General features: G+C 37.8%; 1 protein-coding gene across 1 annotated transcript; it reads right to left on the bottom strand.

Annotated features, from left to right (window-relative positions):
* Positions 1 to 772: 772 nt before the first annotated feature.
* STEAP2 (STEAP family member 2, metalloreductase) lies at positions 773 to 13,072 on the bottom strand. The gene is made up of 4 exons (XM_010010174.1): positions 12,581 to 13,072; positions 10,468 to 10,995; positions 8,734 to 8,898; positions 773 to 1,081 (listed from the first exon to the last, which is right to left on the bottom strand). Exons 1-4 carry the CDS (start codon positions 13,070 to 13,072, stop codon positions 797 to 799), a joined length of 1,470 nt encoding a protein of 489 aa, XP_010008476.1. The 3' UTR covers positions 773 to 796.
* Between the last annotated feature and the right edge of the window lie 2,712 nt (positions 13,073 to 15,784).

Here is a 15,784-nt window from a genome sequence, read left to right as displayed (position 1 = left end):
TTAACATTTTAAAATGTTTCCAGATTTTTGAAATAACTCTAAGATCAAAAAATTAGTTGCTTGCACACATATTGGCAAGTATTTCTATGCATACATAGCACTATTTTGAATTTTCATTATATGATATATGGAAATAAATAGATACCAAAGGTCTAAAATCCTATGTAATACTTTGGAAAAACCAACCCTGTTAGTACAATACTATTTGCTTATAAGATGTACAATTACACCATAATTGAAACTGGTTTTGCATATTCAAATCATGGAATGGCATAAAACCACACACAAATAGATATATACCGTACATGTGCAATACATCATTACAAATTAATTTAACTTGTTTCAAAACCTGATTATTTCCTAAATTATTAACTCTATTAGTCTATATCCTGAACTCACTAACCCAGGAGTGTGGTTTTAATAAAATAAACACTGCCCAGAAAATGTCATATTAATAAACAGCACTCTGACACATACGCTCTAAGTCAAATATCTGGAAAGCATGGTTATAACAAAATACTGTTGTGACAGAACTGTGCAAAGGAACATTAAAAATTCTGATTTCATAATAATCTGTCCTCTGTAACTTAAAACAAAAATACTTTTGTAGCTATCTGAAGTAGTAGTCTTCTAGCTATAGATTTCTCATAGCTTGGTTGAGAGTTTGTATGGTACACCAAGCAAGTCCACAGCAACTTTACTCATACTTTAACTCAACTCCTACAAATACAAGTTTATGACAAAAAACCTCCAAACCCAAACATCTTCAACAGTGCTAACAGATAATGATTTATCATCACATCACAGTTATCCTTTCTGGGGAGAGATGGGGAGCAGACCCACTTGCTTCTTCTATAACATGGCTTTTCTCCCATCCTCTTCGAATTCTCCTCAGTTTTCTACTTACACAAGGCAAAAGTAAAATGATCTTACCTAGAATTACAATGGAAGGCAGAACAAGGGCAAGAATAAAATTTGGTGGTGTATAAAATCTGTAATATTCTTCTTCAAAAGCTCTTTTCCATCCATAAATCAGTACATGGAAAGTACTTATGAGCAGAGCGACGTATCCAAGTGTGGACTTTGATAAAAGAAAACAGAGGAAAAGAAGAGATAATAGTACTTGGTCCTGGCAGCTCTAACCCATTATTTTAACACTTCTATTAGACATTGTGTTAAAATCTCTTACCTATATGCTGTTTTAAATGGGCAGTATGCAGTTTAAAGTTCACACGTTCTGAAAACTATGGGTTTTCAACGTATCTCTGCTAGCATCTGTAGGCCTTAGTCGAAGTTGAAATGAAGATGTTTGCCCAAATTCTAAGTAACGGAAGTCAACCTCAGGATATGTATGTGAATAAGGAACAATCCCAGTGAAGTTACTGGAACTAAAGTTCCCTGTTTCTTAACTGTGAGGGTAGATCACTTCCAAGATTTGTGATTATGGAACAATGCAATTGTCCTGGAAGAAATCTGAGCCTAACACTCCAGATTTTTATCACTGAGAGGTGCTGTTTGCTTCTTCCTCACAATGGCCTACATCCATTTGCCTGAAGTTTGCATAAACTATCCTCACCTCTTGCCATCAGCTGTTGCCTGTTGGTTAATGGGAATACCTGGACTGCCTGACAGGCATACGGCACAATGAAATGATGCAGTTTATCATAAACAGTTAGTGCCTGATGGAATGTCAAGTAGAAGGTTCCCACAGCACCCTGCAAAGGACCTCTTATCATATAATCCAGAGCATGCCACAGAAGGCAGTTAATAGGAGTCATTCACCATTTCTGTCAATCTGCCATTTTAAGAACTCTGTAGGTGCGCTGCTCTGCAGGCTTGAGTTAATGTATTAACATTGACTTTTCCAAACCATGGTAAAAAAAAAAGACTACTGTGCTTTGAATTCTGATGGTGATCAAATGAAGAAAAACTCTTTTTGGCCAAAACTGATGTAACAACTTGGTCAGAAAACATTTGTAGAAAATTACTGAAGCACAATGAATATTAAGAAAGGTAGGTGGCTATCAAGGCTTGGTTTCATTCCAGCACACAGAGAGGCAAATTAAAATGCATCCTAAGGGCCTATTATAGTTACTGAAAGACTTAATTCTTTCTACTTCAAGATGAACCAGTTTGTAGGGAGAGAAGAATGCCTGAGCTAATACTACTTGCAAGGATTCACGGATGTAATGGTATGAAAACGAAAATACTTTTGTTGATTTTTAGAGGGTTTTTAACTTGTTTTTTAAGAGGCTTTTAAGAGGTTTGTTAACTTGTTTTTTAACTTGCCAATACTTATGCACTTTTTTGCCAATGTTTTCAAAGCCGTGTTGGTACGTTTTAGGTATGCTGCACCCTTTTCTTAAACAGAACAATTTGCTCCTCAAATGTTCCGTAAGAAACTGAACAATCAGACAACCACTTGCGGATATGAAAATGGCATATGCAGCATCTAAACGGAACTTATGCTAAGAAATTTGGACAGCAAACAATACTATAAAACTTGACACTTGAATATGTTATTGCAGATTTTTGCTGGTATTACTGTCTTAAATTCATTGCTGTTGTATCACTGCCAGCAGGGAAGAGGGCACAACTGAATCATATCTCTCACTTCCTTGTCAGGCTTGCTGGTGAGAACATAACAATTCTTGAAAAAGAAACAGGAGGGAAATGTTATACAGGCTCTTCCCAAAATAATAATAATTAAAAAAAAAAAAGCTTATTTGATTTCCATACGCAAACTACAGTTTTAAGACATTTATATAGTCTTTCTATCTAATGGTCAAAATGGAAGCTAAGAGTTACATCAGTACATTTTGAACTAACAGCACAAGGAAAAGAAAAACATATGATGCACCCCTATTAAGTTCATTTTTTTCCGTGTGGAAAGTTTCCATACTCTTCTTTGAAGTGTTGATAGGGCATGTGCTAGTATATACTGGACCATTTCAACCACTCATCTAAAAATCTGACAACAAAGACATTCTTAGTGGAGCTTCTGTCAGCTACTGATAGCAGTTTCTTCTACCAGGCCCTTAACTGCTGTATTTCTGTGCTGTACTTTTGACGGTAATAGCACCACTTAGCTAGAAAGAGGATGTCCTCCACACAACTTAGCATTCTGAAGTATTTCATTTGTTTAGTCAGGGCAGATCTTCACTAGAAAGCTCCATTAAGAGATTTATCCCAGTTTGCAACTACTGACAATGAGTTTTCCAGAAGTCCAAGCAAGTCTGGCTGTGTTTGCTACTTAGGTAAAATGCCACTGGAGACTTGATTTTTCTGTATCTGCAAATGTTCAAACACTACAGCAATGGCTGCACAAGTAGTAAAATGAGGAAACTCAGAAGGGACTGAAGCAGCCTTGCTTCATCATCAGCAAAAGACATCAGCTGCTACTGGAAAAGGCACTGTTGGGCAGCTGGACAGTAAAAATAACATCAGTTGGTAGCACTGGATCTTGGCCAGCAGTAGTGTCAGAATGCCATATTCCAAAGTTGATCACCCCTACAGTTGCTAAATAGACAGATATTTCAATTATTGAGAAGTAAGTTATGATTCTCCTGTGGGAGTTATTAGTTGCTAGAAAGCAACCTGTTTAATACTAGGAAGGTGAGGAAGCTGCTGTCATTCAGGCATGCAATGTAATTTTCTTCTGCACTAGTTTATGATTGGACAATGTGGAGGAAGGAATACAGGGATTAAATACAACAGATTTCCTGAATTGTAGCTGTGCTTCAGATGGAGTACACATATTGCATTTCTGTCCTCCTTTCCTGGCTTCTTAAGGCACAGAAGAAAGGGATGAGTATGTCTACAAGTGCTGGAAGATCACTCACACTGATGTTACCAAAGGGTGGTGAGGAGAGGCACAAGATGCTAACTTATTTAAGAGCAGAGAACTTCTGAAAGCAGCAAGAAGGGATACTTTTCCTTCACTGGTAAATTTACATTGGTGAGTGAGTAGCAATAGTTTTAAGTCCTGGGAACCCTTTGTCTAGGCTGCTGGGAAAAGGGGAAGAGCATCTTTGGTTGCTTTGCTTCTCTATTTTCCATAATACTGTTTCCTGGAAGTGAATTAGATTAGCACATTTCCTGTGGACTTCCCTATCTTTTAGCTTTTATCCAAGTCTTCCCTGCTCTTTTTTTTTTTTTTTTCTCTTCTCCTTCCTGATCAAAGTCAGGGTTTTAGCCAATGTGGGGGATTACCAGCCAAAGCCACTGATAAACTGGGCAAACTGACATTGTTTTAGGGGGAAAAATAAAAAAGAGAAAAACATAGAGAAAAGATGCAGGAGGAAAATCCTAAAATGTTATCAGGAAGATGCACACATATAAAGACACAATCTGCTGTGGGACAAATCTGCTTCATGAGTTTCTACTTTCACAATGGTCGAGTAGTTCCAAGCAATTTATATATACAAAAAGTATTTTCCAAAGCCTACATTTATGCAAGGCATACTTCAGATTCACCCAGTAACAGGATATTGCTAAAATTATAAACAGGCTATAGCAACTCTGACAATTTGTCCTGGGTTCAGCTACAGCAGTCATTTTTTCTCCTTCTTAGTAGCTGGTGCAGTGCAGTGTTTTTGACTTTCAGTCTGGGAACAACGCTAGTAACACCGATGTTTTTAGTTGTTGCTAAGTAATGTTTACTCTGACCAAGGACTTTCTCAGTCTCATGCTCTGCCAGGGAGGAGGGGAACCCAGGAGGAAGTAGAGACAGGACACCTGACCAAAACTGGCCAAAGGGGTATTCCATACCACAGCATCTCATGTTGAGTATATAAACTGGGGTGAGTTACATGGAAGGCCCAGATCGCTGCTCGAGTCGGGCTGGGTATCGGTCGGTGGGTGGTGAGCGGTTGTGTCCTCTCCCCTTGTTATTTCCCTTGCCATTATTATTGGTAGCAGTAGTGGTTTGTATTATACCTTAGTTACTGAACTGCTCTTATCTCAACCTGTGGGAGTTACATTCCTCTGAGTCTCCTCCCCATCCCTCCGGGAGCGGAGGGGAGGAAAGAAGAGGGAGGGAGTGAGCGAGCAGCTGCGTGGTTCCAAGTTGCCGGCTGGGTTTGAACCACGACACCATTTTACCCATAAAATTGCTAAATAATCAGGCCTCATCCTTCTTTCCTCTTGGGGAAAAGTATTCTATTGTTGTGGCAAAACCAAGGCAGGACAGCCCTTCCTCAATGTGTGTGCACAAGAAAGGTTTTAATAATACTTTTAATTAATAAAGAAAAGTTTTAGTCTCCAAAGAACTGTAGGATTGTGTTAGCAGACAAAAGGAACGTCTACAAAAAGATCAGCTTCCGACTACACAAATGGCAGATTTGCACTGATTTTTACTAAGAAACCTAAAGCTTAGCTTTCAAAGCCAGTCTGCTCTGTCCATCACCACTTTGAGTGATGTATTTTGGACTTGAACTGTTAGGCTGGAAAACAAAAGCAGTCATTAGTTATGCTTACATTATATATTTACAGTTTAAATTCCTTCAGAAGACTGAAGGACCTGGTGCAGCACTGCTTGCAGACAGTGTTCTCTATTTCCATGTATTTCATGTGAACGTTCAAGCACTGCTTTCAATAAATGTCTTTTTCTGTTTTCAGTGTGTTTGTTTAGGCTAGTTATTCTGCTTGCTCTGATAAAATATGAATTGTTTTTTATTTCTTGCCCATGTCTACCTTTGTTCCTTATGCAAATATGTTTAGAAGATAAAAAGAAGAGTACTGCAGTGGTGTTTAAGAAAATTGATGCATTACTTTATCATCCCCAGCTTCTTCCCCACTTCTTTGTTCAGTAAGCTCCAACTGCAGGACATTTTAAGATGCCTGCAAAGTTGCATGTGAAATATTCATCACATAGGATCATCTACCAAGAAAACTCCTCATCACTGTCATTCTGTGGCTTCTTCATTTGGATGTCATGAGCATTTCTTTCTGAATCATGATGAAGTAATTAGATATTTGTTTTGTGCAGTGGTCATCTCTGTACTCCAGCAACTCCAAGTTTTCTGCTAGTCTTTTAGCTCCTGGTAGGGCTGACACAGTAACTTTCTTTTGCAGCACTATTCAACTTTCTCACATCTCCATTCATATTCATACTCTGAGGGAATGAGTGGAGCCTGCACTGCTTCTCCTCTCAAAGTCCTTTTCCCATAATTAAGGTATTTTTCGGCGCTAACACCTGTGTTGTGAAACTAGGCTGGGTAAGATGGAGGCATCTCCAAAACAATTGGGGATATCAAAGACACCAGTGATTTCTGGGCAAAAACATTCACAACTGGTATGCCTACGGTATTAGGCAGACTGTTTGAAGATCTGTTGGAACCACTGTAGGTAGGGGAGATACTTCTCAGGGCTTGTACTACTGGAACAAGGCTAGAAAATAGTCTATACTGTATATGTTAATAATTTGTTAATCTTAAACTCAGATTTTCTTAGTAGGACTCAAGACTGAGTAAGTCATAGCAGTAAAACTTTTTAGAAGAGGCCAGACCCTTATTTTGATGAAACTGTATTTACCAAGATGAGCAAGCAATAGTATGTTGTCCGTGGTGGGAAGTGCTGAGGTAAGAAACTAAGCGTGCTGGCTGTCTGATTCTTCATCTGTCAGATGCAAAACAAGTTCAGCAATTATTGTAGCAAATCATCTGAGATTCAGGACTAAAGCTAGAGATAAACTGCTTTTCCCAGCTAAAAAAAAGCAGCACTGAGATGATGGGCTAATAGTTCCACTGTTTGAGATGGAGGAAATTAAGTTCAAATTCACTTCATCATATTGCACTTCAGTAGAAGAAAAATATAAAAGGCACTAAGTATTATGATGTTTTATCTGTCCGCCTTGCATAGTGGGTGCAATGAAGCTTGTACAGAAATGGAGCCTCCTTTTACTTTAGTGAGGGATCACTGAAAGTCTGTTTTATGATTGAATAAAGCAAAAGGACTGTTTTGAAGGACAAGTATCTAAATAAAGAACAACTTACTTACATCCCGAGAAGTAATCAATTACAAAATAAAATACATTTACTGGTTATTAACTGTCAGTAGTTCAGTATTTTTTGTAAGAAAAAATTGCAAATGATCATAATTAATTACCAATACCAGTTCTTTTCAGCATGTAATGCAGTATCAACTGTAACCTCTAGAGCAAAGAACCTGTTCCAAATCAAATTCCTGAAACAGACGATTTATTAAAGTTCATAATTATTTAAATTTGGAACTATTTTGACTTTATTTACAGTGGAAATAACTGCAGTAAATATGACACAATGAAAAATGCCCCTGTAGACACATCACAATGTGATTTTTGTGTGGGTTTTGAATCAGACACGCAAGCTGGAAATTTGAAAATATGAGTAAGGAAAAATAAGACCCGACTGCTGGGTTTGTGGCTGGAAGTCATTACTGTTTAAAGACATCACCTCAGTCACAAGTGAATACATGTTTTTATCTTTTGCACTGATTTACATCATCCAAAAGCAGTACTATTGTTCCCCTGCACAGAGAAGTCTGGATAGCAGGGATGTTGTAACAATAAAAAATGGGTATTGGCTTCCTCTGAAGGCTCAGAAATATGGGCATGAATAAACAGTTCTGTCAGGGGAACTCCAATTTGAAAAATTTTTTGGCCAACTTTTTGTACACCCACCCAGAGTGTTCCACCAACAGAAACCCCAGTGGAAGGGAAGACATTACAGACAGAAGACTTCTGACAGCTACATCCAAAGAAGTGTTCCTCATCACTCCCTTTAAAATGTAAATTATGAAGCATAACTCAAGCCCTGAACAGTAAAGTCAATGCCTGTATTCTGAAAGTTGGGATTTGTACAGTGACAGGTCTAAGAATTAGGTAACATTATTACAGTGGTTGTGCTGAGAAAAAGTTAATCAGAAAAAAGACTGCAGATTACTCTCTCCAAAGTCAGAGAACAAAATGACAAACCCCAAAACTGTTTGTACACATTTGTGAAATCTATCACAAGACTGAATCCTAATAAGATTTCTTATCGTTGACTGCTACCTAAAACTGATATCAATTTTGTTTGGAAGCAAACATTAGGCTGTTTATTAAAGCTTGTATTTCTCAGTATTTTGTGCTGATTAGGTCTGCCTGCTATAGGTATTTATCTAAGGAAGGAGGGCAGCAGAAGACATGCCAGGATCTGGAAAAGCCTCTGTTTTAATAAACAAAGCTAGTGGGTATTTTCAGCTAATAGGAATAACACAGTTGAGAGCTGTATTAATTTGCACACAGTGGAGGGGAAGCAAAATTGAATGAGTGACACCACGGCTGTCAAGGCCTGTGCAATTAAAATCCTGCAGGACAAATGAAGTCTTCAGTTTTAACAGTTGTGTCCACCTACATATAGTAGCATCTCATTAGGATCATTGCCTTTAGAGAGTTTGGCCAAATTTATCTAATCTGAATTCATCAAGAAATTCTAACGAGGGAAAATGAATAGATTAGTGCTCATTTGGTCTTAGCTATGTGGTTATTTAAGACCAAGAAGTGTGAAATGCAAATTCCAATTCTAATACTCATGAAATGCTTAATTACTTTCATGGTAATGTATCTGCTGAGTAAGGATATGTTGTTTTTATTAACTTACCAGAGACAGGAGAAAAATAAGCTCTCATCATGTTGCAAAGTGCTTTTGTTCATCATCATCATCATCAAGGAACTGTTAACAACAAACCCCCCTTATTTAAAAAGTAACCTACCTGAATGAAACTGAACTCCCTCCAGTTTAAGGCACTGTTTACTGAAGGGATGGAAGTTACTGCCAGCAAAGAAAGCAATCCAAGACTCATTATTCCAAAGGAGATATACATTTCAATTCTCCACACTTCTTCCTCATTCCAAGAATTTTCAACATTTGCATGAACCTGATGAAAGGGCAGAAAGGAAGCACTTTATTCTACAGAATATAAAAATATCATGAAAGTTATTTTGCTGAGTAAAAGTCTACAGTCATATGACAACCATAAAATGTGGTCAAATATTTTAGAGGTTTCCTCATGTCTTGGAGAAATACAACTATTTCCTTGCCACTAGTATTGGGTCTTGTTAAATGAGTCGTTAAAAGAAAATTTAACATTATATGCTATTTATAAAAATTATGTTATTAAACCAGATAAATCTGTGTATTCCTATATACTGTAGAAAAGCAGCTGTGTTCTTCAGACCCTGGAAACTTAAATTCTGTAACATAAATAGGGTAAACCGGCAATTTGTTTTTAGTTTGTAGCATTTAGAAATAGTTTAGCATCATTTCCTGGCTTTGCTTCAGCTCCCTATGCTAAGTCCAAGTTACTTTGCCTATTTCACTGTTGACATCAGATACATCCAAGATTGTTCTCATTGGAGAGCTTTACCAGAAAAAAGGAAATAACTCAGGTCCTGAACAATTAAGAGGCTTGGATATTTAACTAGTTTTCCACTTTCAGGTGAACTATTGTGATATGGCATGGCTTTAAAGAGGCTGACCATGAATATTAGCAAGTGAGAATTTTACAATATTATTAAAACCAAGATAATTTCTTAGTAAAAGTATCAGTGGGTCCTTTACTAATACTAAGTGTGAACAATTACAGTTTCTTGCTGCCTTTTAACAGTTTTGCTCTTCCTGTCTTTCTTTTCAGTTCACTTTTTCATGATAGCCCTTTTAGAATTTGTGGACCTACTAATTTGTTCTATTTTTTTTTTTTTATTTCCTTAGTTTGCTTTTCTTTCTGTTCCACCACAGCTATTTCCTGCAGATTTTATGTGCTGAATGGCAATGTTGCTTTCCTGGCAATGCTGCTTTTCTGCTACTTTTGAAGTGACAATAAGCTACCTCAGTGACAAACAGAAGCATCAGACCCTCTTCTAAAGGATGACACATTTACCAGAGATTGTTTCAGGGTTATGCAAGACCAATTGCTCCTGGGAACTGTGAGTCAATCTCTATTGCCTGTAATAGATGATGTTCACATAATTTTTAATGAATAAAATATTTTTACCACTGGTCCAAAAATGTCACAAAGTAACAGCATTTTTATTTTGTAAACACAGATGTATCTGTAAGCATTATTGTATTATCTACCCTTATACTTTTCACACTTGTAAATGCACTTATGGTATACACGCTTCCCCTATATGTTGTGTATACATAAAGAACGTACCTCAGAAGAACATACCTCAGAAGTTTGCTGCTGTTCCTCTTATCCTGTCTATCCTACATTCTCCTTGTGTATATTACTACTGGGGCTTAACTAGGACACATCCTTGATTTCCGTTACCACACAAACTCGATTGCAACTTGATGCATGAGAGCACTAGCTATGCATAAGATAACCCATAAAATTCTCCACTAAAAACAGTGGAACAGATTAAGAAAACATGTGTATTGTATTCATGAGCTGTATGTACACAGCCAAGGCATTTTTGGCTCACTAAACGAAATATTGTCTTACCTGTTGGTATGCCATATTGAGGAACAAGTATCGCTCCGATCTCCTCATAGGTAAGCAGAGGCTGTATGCCACATGCACTGTTGCAAAGAAAAAACTGAGCAGGCCGAGCTGCTTTCGACACTGGAGCCAGTTGTCCAGCCAAGGTGGAAATCGCCTATACTTAGTACCATAGTAAAGCTGATAAGCAGCTGCAATAAGTCCTGGTAAATACACTAGAGAAAGCAGAGTGATAGCAACAATTGGCAGGGTCTTGTTCACAATCTCAATGGGGATCTTGTAAAAGTCACTCTGCTGATTTTTCACATATGGATGAATTACGTCTCTGACGAAGGAATAGACGAAGAAAAACGTTGCCAGGCTAATGGCAATCACTACAGGCCCCTTCCACAGTGTGAACAGTCGCAGAGGTAAATTTTCAATCTCTCTTGAAGATGACAATGCCCCCAAATCAATAGGAATAAAACTGAGCTGGCGAGCAAGCTCAATAACTTGATGGCGAGCCTGAACATTGTTACTGCATATATAGACCTGTTGGGAAAGTCAAGTGAATTGTCTGTTGTCAGAGAGAGACTCAAAGCGAAAAAACCCACCCAAACCACAAAAGAACCTTAAGGGCCTCCAGGTCAAAAGAACAGCACTACTGCTGAACTGTACACTGTTATCTCAGTTTATATCACCAAGATGAGAATGAAACTACCTGAAGTGAAAATATGCACACTGATTTAGCAACAAAGTAACCAAAATGAAATCGGCTTTTTCTCAACTGTGGGATGCCCTGGTAATCTTCAAATTGAACCCCACCCTCCACTTCCCTCCAGATGTCTACAGGACTGTACTGAACTCAAAACAATAGCTAAAGGCATTTCAGAAGATCACAAGTATCTCAAAAACACAGGAATCTTGAATGATGACCCCAGAACAGCTGTACCGTAAACAGAATGCAAAGCAGAGAACTGTGTATTCTCTCCATGTATAACAATTTTAGCTTAATTTCACAGAAAAGACAGAAACTAGCAGCCAAATACCAACTCCTTGTAAAGACCAGTTTATCACATAGTGAAAGAAATGCACTTTTACAAAGTACTTTAAAGTTCCTTTAAAATTTACGGTGGGCTATAGTTTGCCCAACGCTGTTTGCTGACCATCAGCATTAGAGCAAACATGATCCCTTTTGACAGAAGTTAATTACTTATAGTGCAGTGCTATTCTGAAAGAGGATGTTTTTTAAATTATGCTAATTCTATATCAGTTGCATTCCTTTTAAAAATCTACCTGAAATGCCAGAAAACTCAGTTTAGTCTCCAGCAGTCATGTTATACCAGTCGTTTCTCATGCGTTTCTCGAAGTCAATAAAGCTGTGAAGGACTGGGTTCTTGCATAGACTTAAATCCTTTCTATCACTTCAGCAAAGTATGAAAAACATAAAGCTGCCTTTTCTATATGCAGGATGGATTTGGGGAACATACTGAGAAGGAATTTGAACATGATGTTCCCAAGTAGTCCTGGATCAAATGAATTATCACTTAGAAACATATGTGCCTCCTTCTGTTTCCCCATTTTTATGATCTTGGGACATTCTAAAAGCTAGATAAATTCTTTCATCCACTTTGCTGTTATGTTGAATGCATGGCTGACTCCTAAGCCCTTTGATCAGGACCCCACCTTTCTGTGCATCTCTTTCAATAGCTCATCCATGTAAATTAATACTAAAACTACAATACTCTGGGAAAGGGTGCCTCTATTGTTGCACAAAGCATAAGGATAAAAACTAATATATTTCCTACAGATGATACTAAGACCCAAATCCTCTTCTCTGTCTGTAGTCATCTAAAGGTCAACTGCCTAGTCTAAACTAGTATCTACATTCCTCTGCAATCTTTAAAGATAAACAGACATCCCAGGAAACAATTTGGACCACTTACTCTATATATCTTACAGTGGAATGAACTAGACTCTGAACGTTTTAGTAGCCAATAAAACTTAAACTAAAAGCTCAGCATTTCAGGTATGCTAAGTCAGGCAGGATAAATCCCATGAGTTCTGGCTGCTTTCATAAAGTTCCTGTCATTTTCATCTTATAAAGAAGCAACATTAATACAAATATAACATTTACCTGTCTGCTGGCATCCTTTGGTCCTAACTGCAGTGACCAAGCTGAAACAACATTGAATCCTTTGACAATCAGGGAATCTGGGAAAAGTGATGCCAAATATTCTGCATTGGAGTCCGGATATTGGTCTACTCTTGTATTATTGCTGACATCAATCAGAATTTTACCAGCAAGTAAATGTTTGAGGTCCCACAAAGAGGCGTAATGTTCTCTGTGTATGGCTACAAAAATGATGTTTGTTTTTGCTACTGCATCTTCATGGTGAGTGACGTCAACCACATGGGGAAAGAACTCAGCTGCAAGTTTAGGGTTTCTGCTTCCTACAACTATGTGGTACCCACATCTGATAAGTCTAATTGTCAATGACTTAGCAAAGTCTCCGCTTCCAATGATGCCTATTGTGATCTTACTGGCATCCTTGATGCCATTGGCAACATTTGGTAGAAAAGTCTCATTGAGGCTTTTAGGACTTCCCATCATAGAGATTGATTCCATACTTCCAAGACACCACACCTACAATGATTTCTTCTGGGGGAAAAAAAAAACAAAACAAAAGAAGTAACAGAAGGAAAAATTTAACATCATACAATTTTATGAGACATCAGAAACCATAAACACCTCTGTGAGCAAAATCTGTGGTTCTAAGTTTCATGTTATATTTGGTCCCTAATAAAGTACCTGCAAATCAATTTTGTCTCACAATGTGTCACTAATACAAGGAGAAACATAAAATACTTCAAGTGCTTCAATAATACAGTTACAGAAGTAAATGATATTTTTTCCATCTTCTATTCCCTATCTTCCACTGCCCTGGAATACTGGACCACAAGATAACCCTGTGCTCCTGAAACTAATAGTCAATGGAATAATAAGACACATGTAAAGAATCCTGGATATTCATTAAAAATATTAGAAGGTAGAGATAGCTGGCCTGTGGACACTGAGTTCAAGGAAGCTGAACTCTATTAAAAGCTTATGCAGGTTATTATTGTGATATCCTATATTGATCAGGACAGAAGGGATGCAAGTCTCAAACCCGCAAATATCATGGTACCACCATGACAGACATCCATCTGACATACTCACCTGTCAGCCTGGGAGACAGGCTGCTCATAAGCATCCACTGGCAAAGACAATTTGCCAGTTTCAATTGCCTTGAAATTTGCCAAGGACTATTCATGAGATCATCAATGACACTGCTAGGTCAGACTGCTAGGTCTGGCCATGGATGTATAAGGATTAACTGTGGGTGCAAAGGTAAAGGATTCAAAGCCAGAGGTCAAAAATATGCTTAACAGAATTTTCTGACTAAGCAAAGAAGATAAATCCTGGAGACAAACACATAGGACAGCATTCCATGAAAAGCTAACGTCAGGAAGAGAGAGATTTCATGCAATAATAAAAGGGAAAAGAGTTTTAGGATTCAAATTCAGTGCAGTAATGGAGGCTTTGAAGAACAGATGCTAAGACTCACAGAAAATTAAAAGAAATACTGCTATAGCTTTGGAGAGAAGAGTTCACAGAACTGCAGTATAGCTGTAACAAAGACAAGCAGACATAAAAAAGTCCAACAGAACATTCCCCAGGAGGGAAGCCTTCACCTGAAACCACAGTTAAGACATAAGTGGTTCTGCACTGTAGAACAGGAATGAGTTCTGAAAAGGAAGGAAGCAGTGAGGAATGGCAGGCTGAGAAGAAAACAGAAACCATGAGGTTGCTCTCTTGGGAGCTATTCCAGATCACATGGAAAAGAGGAGCTGAATGAACCTTTTCCTGAGCCACCATGGATTAGTTACCATCACACCAGCAAAAGGTGATGTGATGGCAACTAAGCACAAATGGGGGACTTTATGCAGCCATTGGCTAGGAATACAGTATGTGTGGTGAACAACCTTCTACAATTTAAAGTAGCATCATGTTTCAGAAGTTGGAGGAAGCTACTTAGAAGAATGGGCACTTTTCATTTCAGCTTTGACTACAAGGGAAGAACTCACTGAAACTGGACTGAGACTCTGCATATGGAAAGTAATAGTGACAGTGACCACAAAACCAGTATTCTAAGAAAAGATTTCAACAGTGAATCTTTCTGGCAAAGGCAGACCACACAGTTTTTCATGCATACACTGAAAAAATATTGATTTCTTTCTTACCACATGACCTGAAATGTATCTAACACATGACTAAACTACCAGTATTTCCTATACCATGTGAGTTCACATCCAGGAACATAATGAGAATAGCTGTATTTTGATCACATAAGAGAAACACATCAACTAGATATGACAGAACACACATGCTTTCACCACATGACTACAGAGGCCCACTTTAGTTCATGCCATGTGATGTGAAGGTGCTGCAAAACTTTGGGATAGAAAGGGAACCACCATGAGCAAATTTAACCATACTGCAGTCTACTTCCAGTTTTTGTCCAAAGGATCCTTAGGAGAGTGGGCATCAAGGATTTGGACATAAGGAATTGCTCTGGTGACTGGACAAAGTTTCTCACTGCCTATTCTAAGGAAAGTAGAGTGTGATGAACAGAATAAAACTAACAGACTTCATAAAAAAACCTCAGGGAATAGGCAGACGTGACTTTGGCAAGTAATTTAAGAGATGGAAGGGAGCAAAGAGCTGGCAGTTACTGAAAGAGACTATATTAAATGCACAATAACAATTTAGAGGACAGAGAGTGTATAAGACTGTTTTAACTGCATTGGGAGAGCTTAAATGACCTTAACAATCACACACACACACACAAAATACATTAGAAGGTGTGTATGTGCATGGCTAAGGAACAGTATAAAGAGACAGTACTATCATGTAGGGATAAAATCAGAACAGCAACAGTACAGAAATAAGTTATAAATAGTGAATGACATGAAGGGCAACAAGTAAAGGTTCCATAAATACAATAAAAGACAAAAGGCAAGGTTTATAATTTCAGAAGAAAAGGAACAAATTATAGGTGACACAAAGTAAAATAAAGTGTTAAATCTTCATTTCAACCCTCAGCAGAAAGGTTAATTGTGAATAGATATTTAATGAAATTAAATTTAAATTAAATTAAATTCCATTTACAGGGAGACAGAAGGTGAGGTCAAAGTGGGAAAGGTAAGTTAAGAGTAAAGGATAAAGTTAAAGGTAAGACTAAAGATTTTCAAGTCAGCAGACACTTATGAAATATTTAAAAGCTTAAAATGCTGATTG

The sequence above is a fragment of the Nestor notabilis genome, unplaced genomic scaffold (assembly GCF_000696875.1).
Source record: "Nestor notabilis isolate BGI_N333 unplaced genomic scaffold, ASM69687v1 scaffold33652, whole genome shotgun sequence".
Taxonomy (NCBI): domain Eukaryota; kingdom Metazoa; phylum Chordata; class Aves; order Psittaciformes; family Psittacidae; genus Nestor; species Nestor notabilis.
Note: the sequence above shows the minus strand (reverse complement) of the source record. Positions and strands in the feature narration are given on the sequence as shown.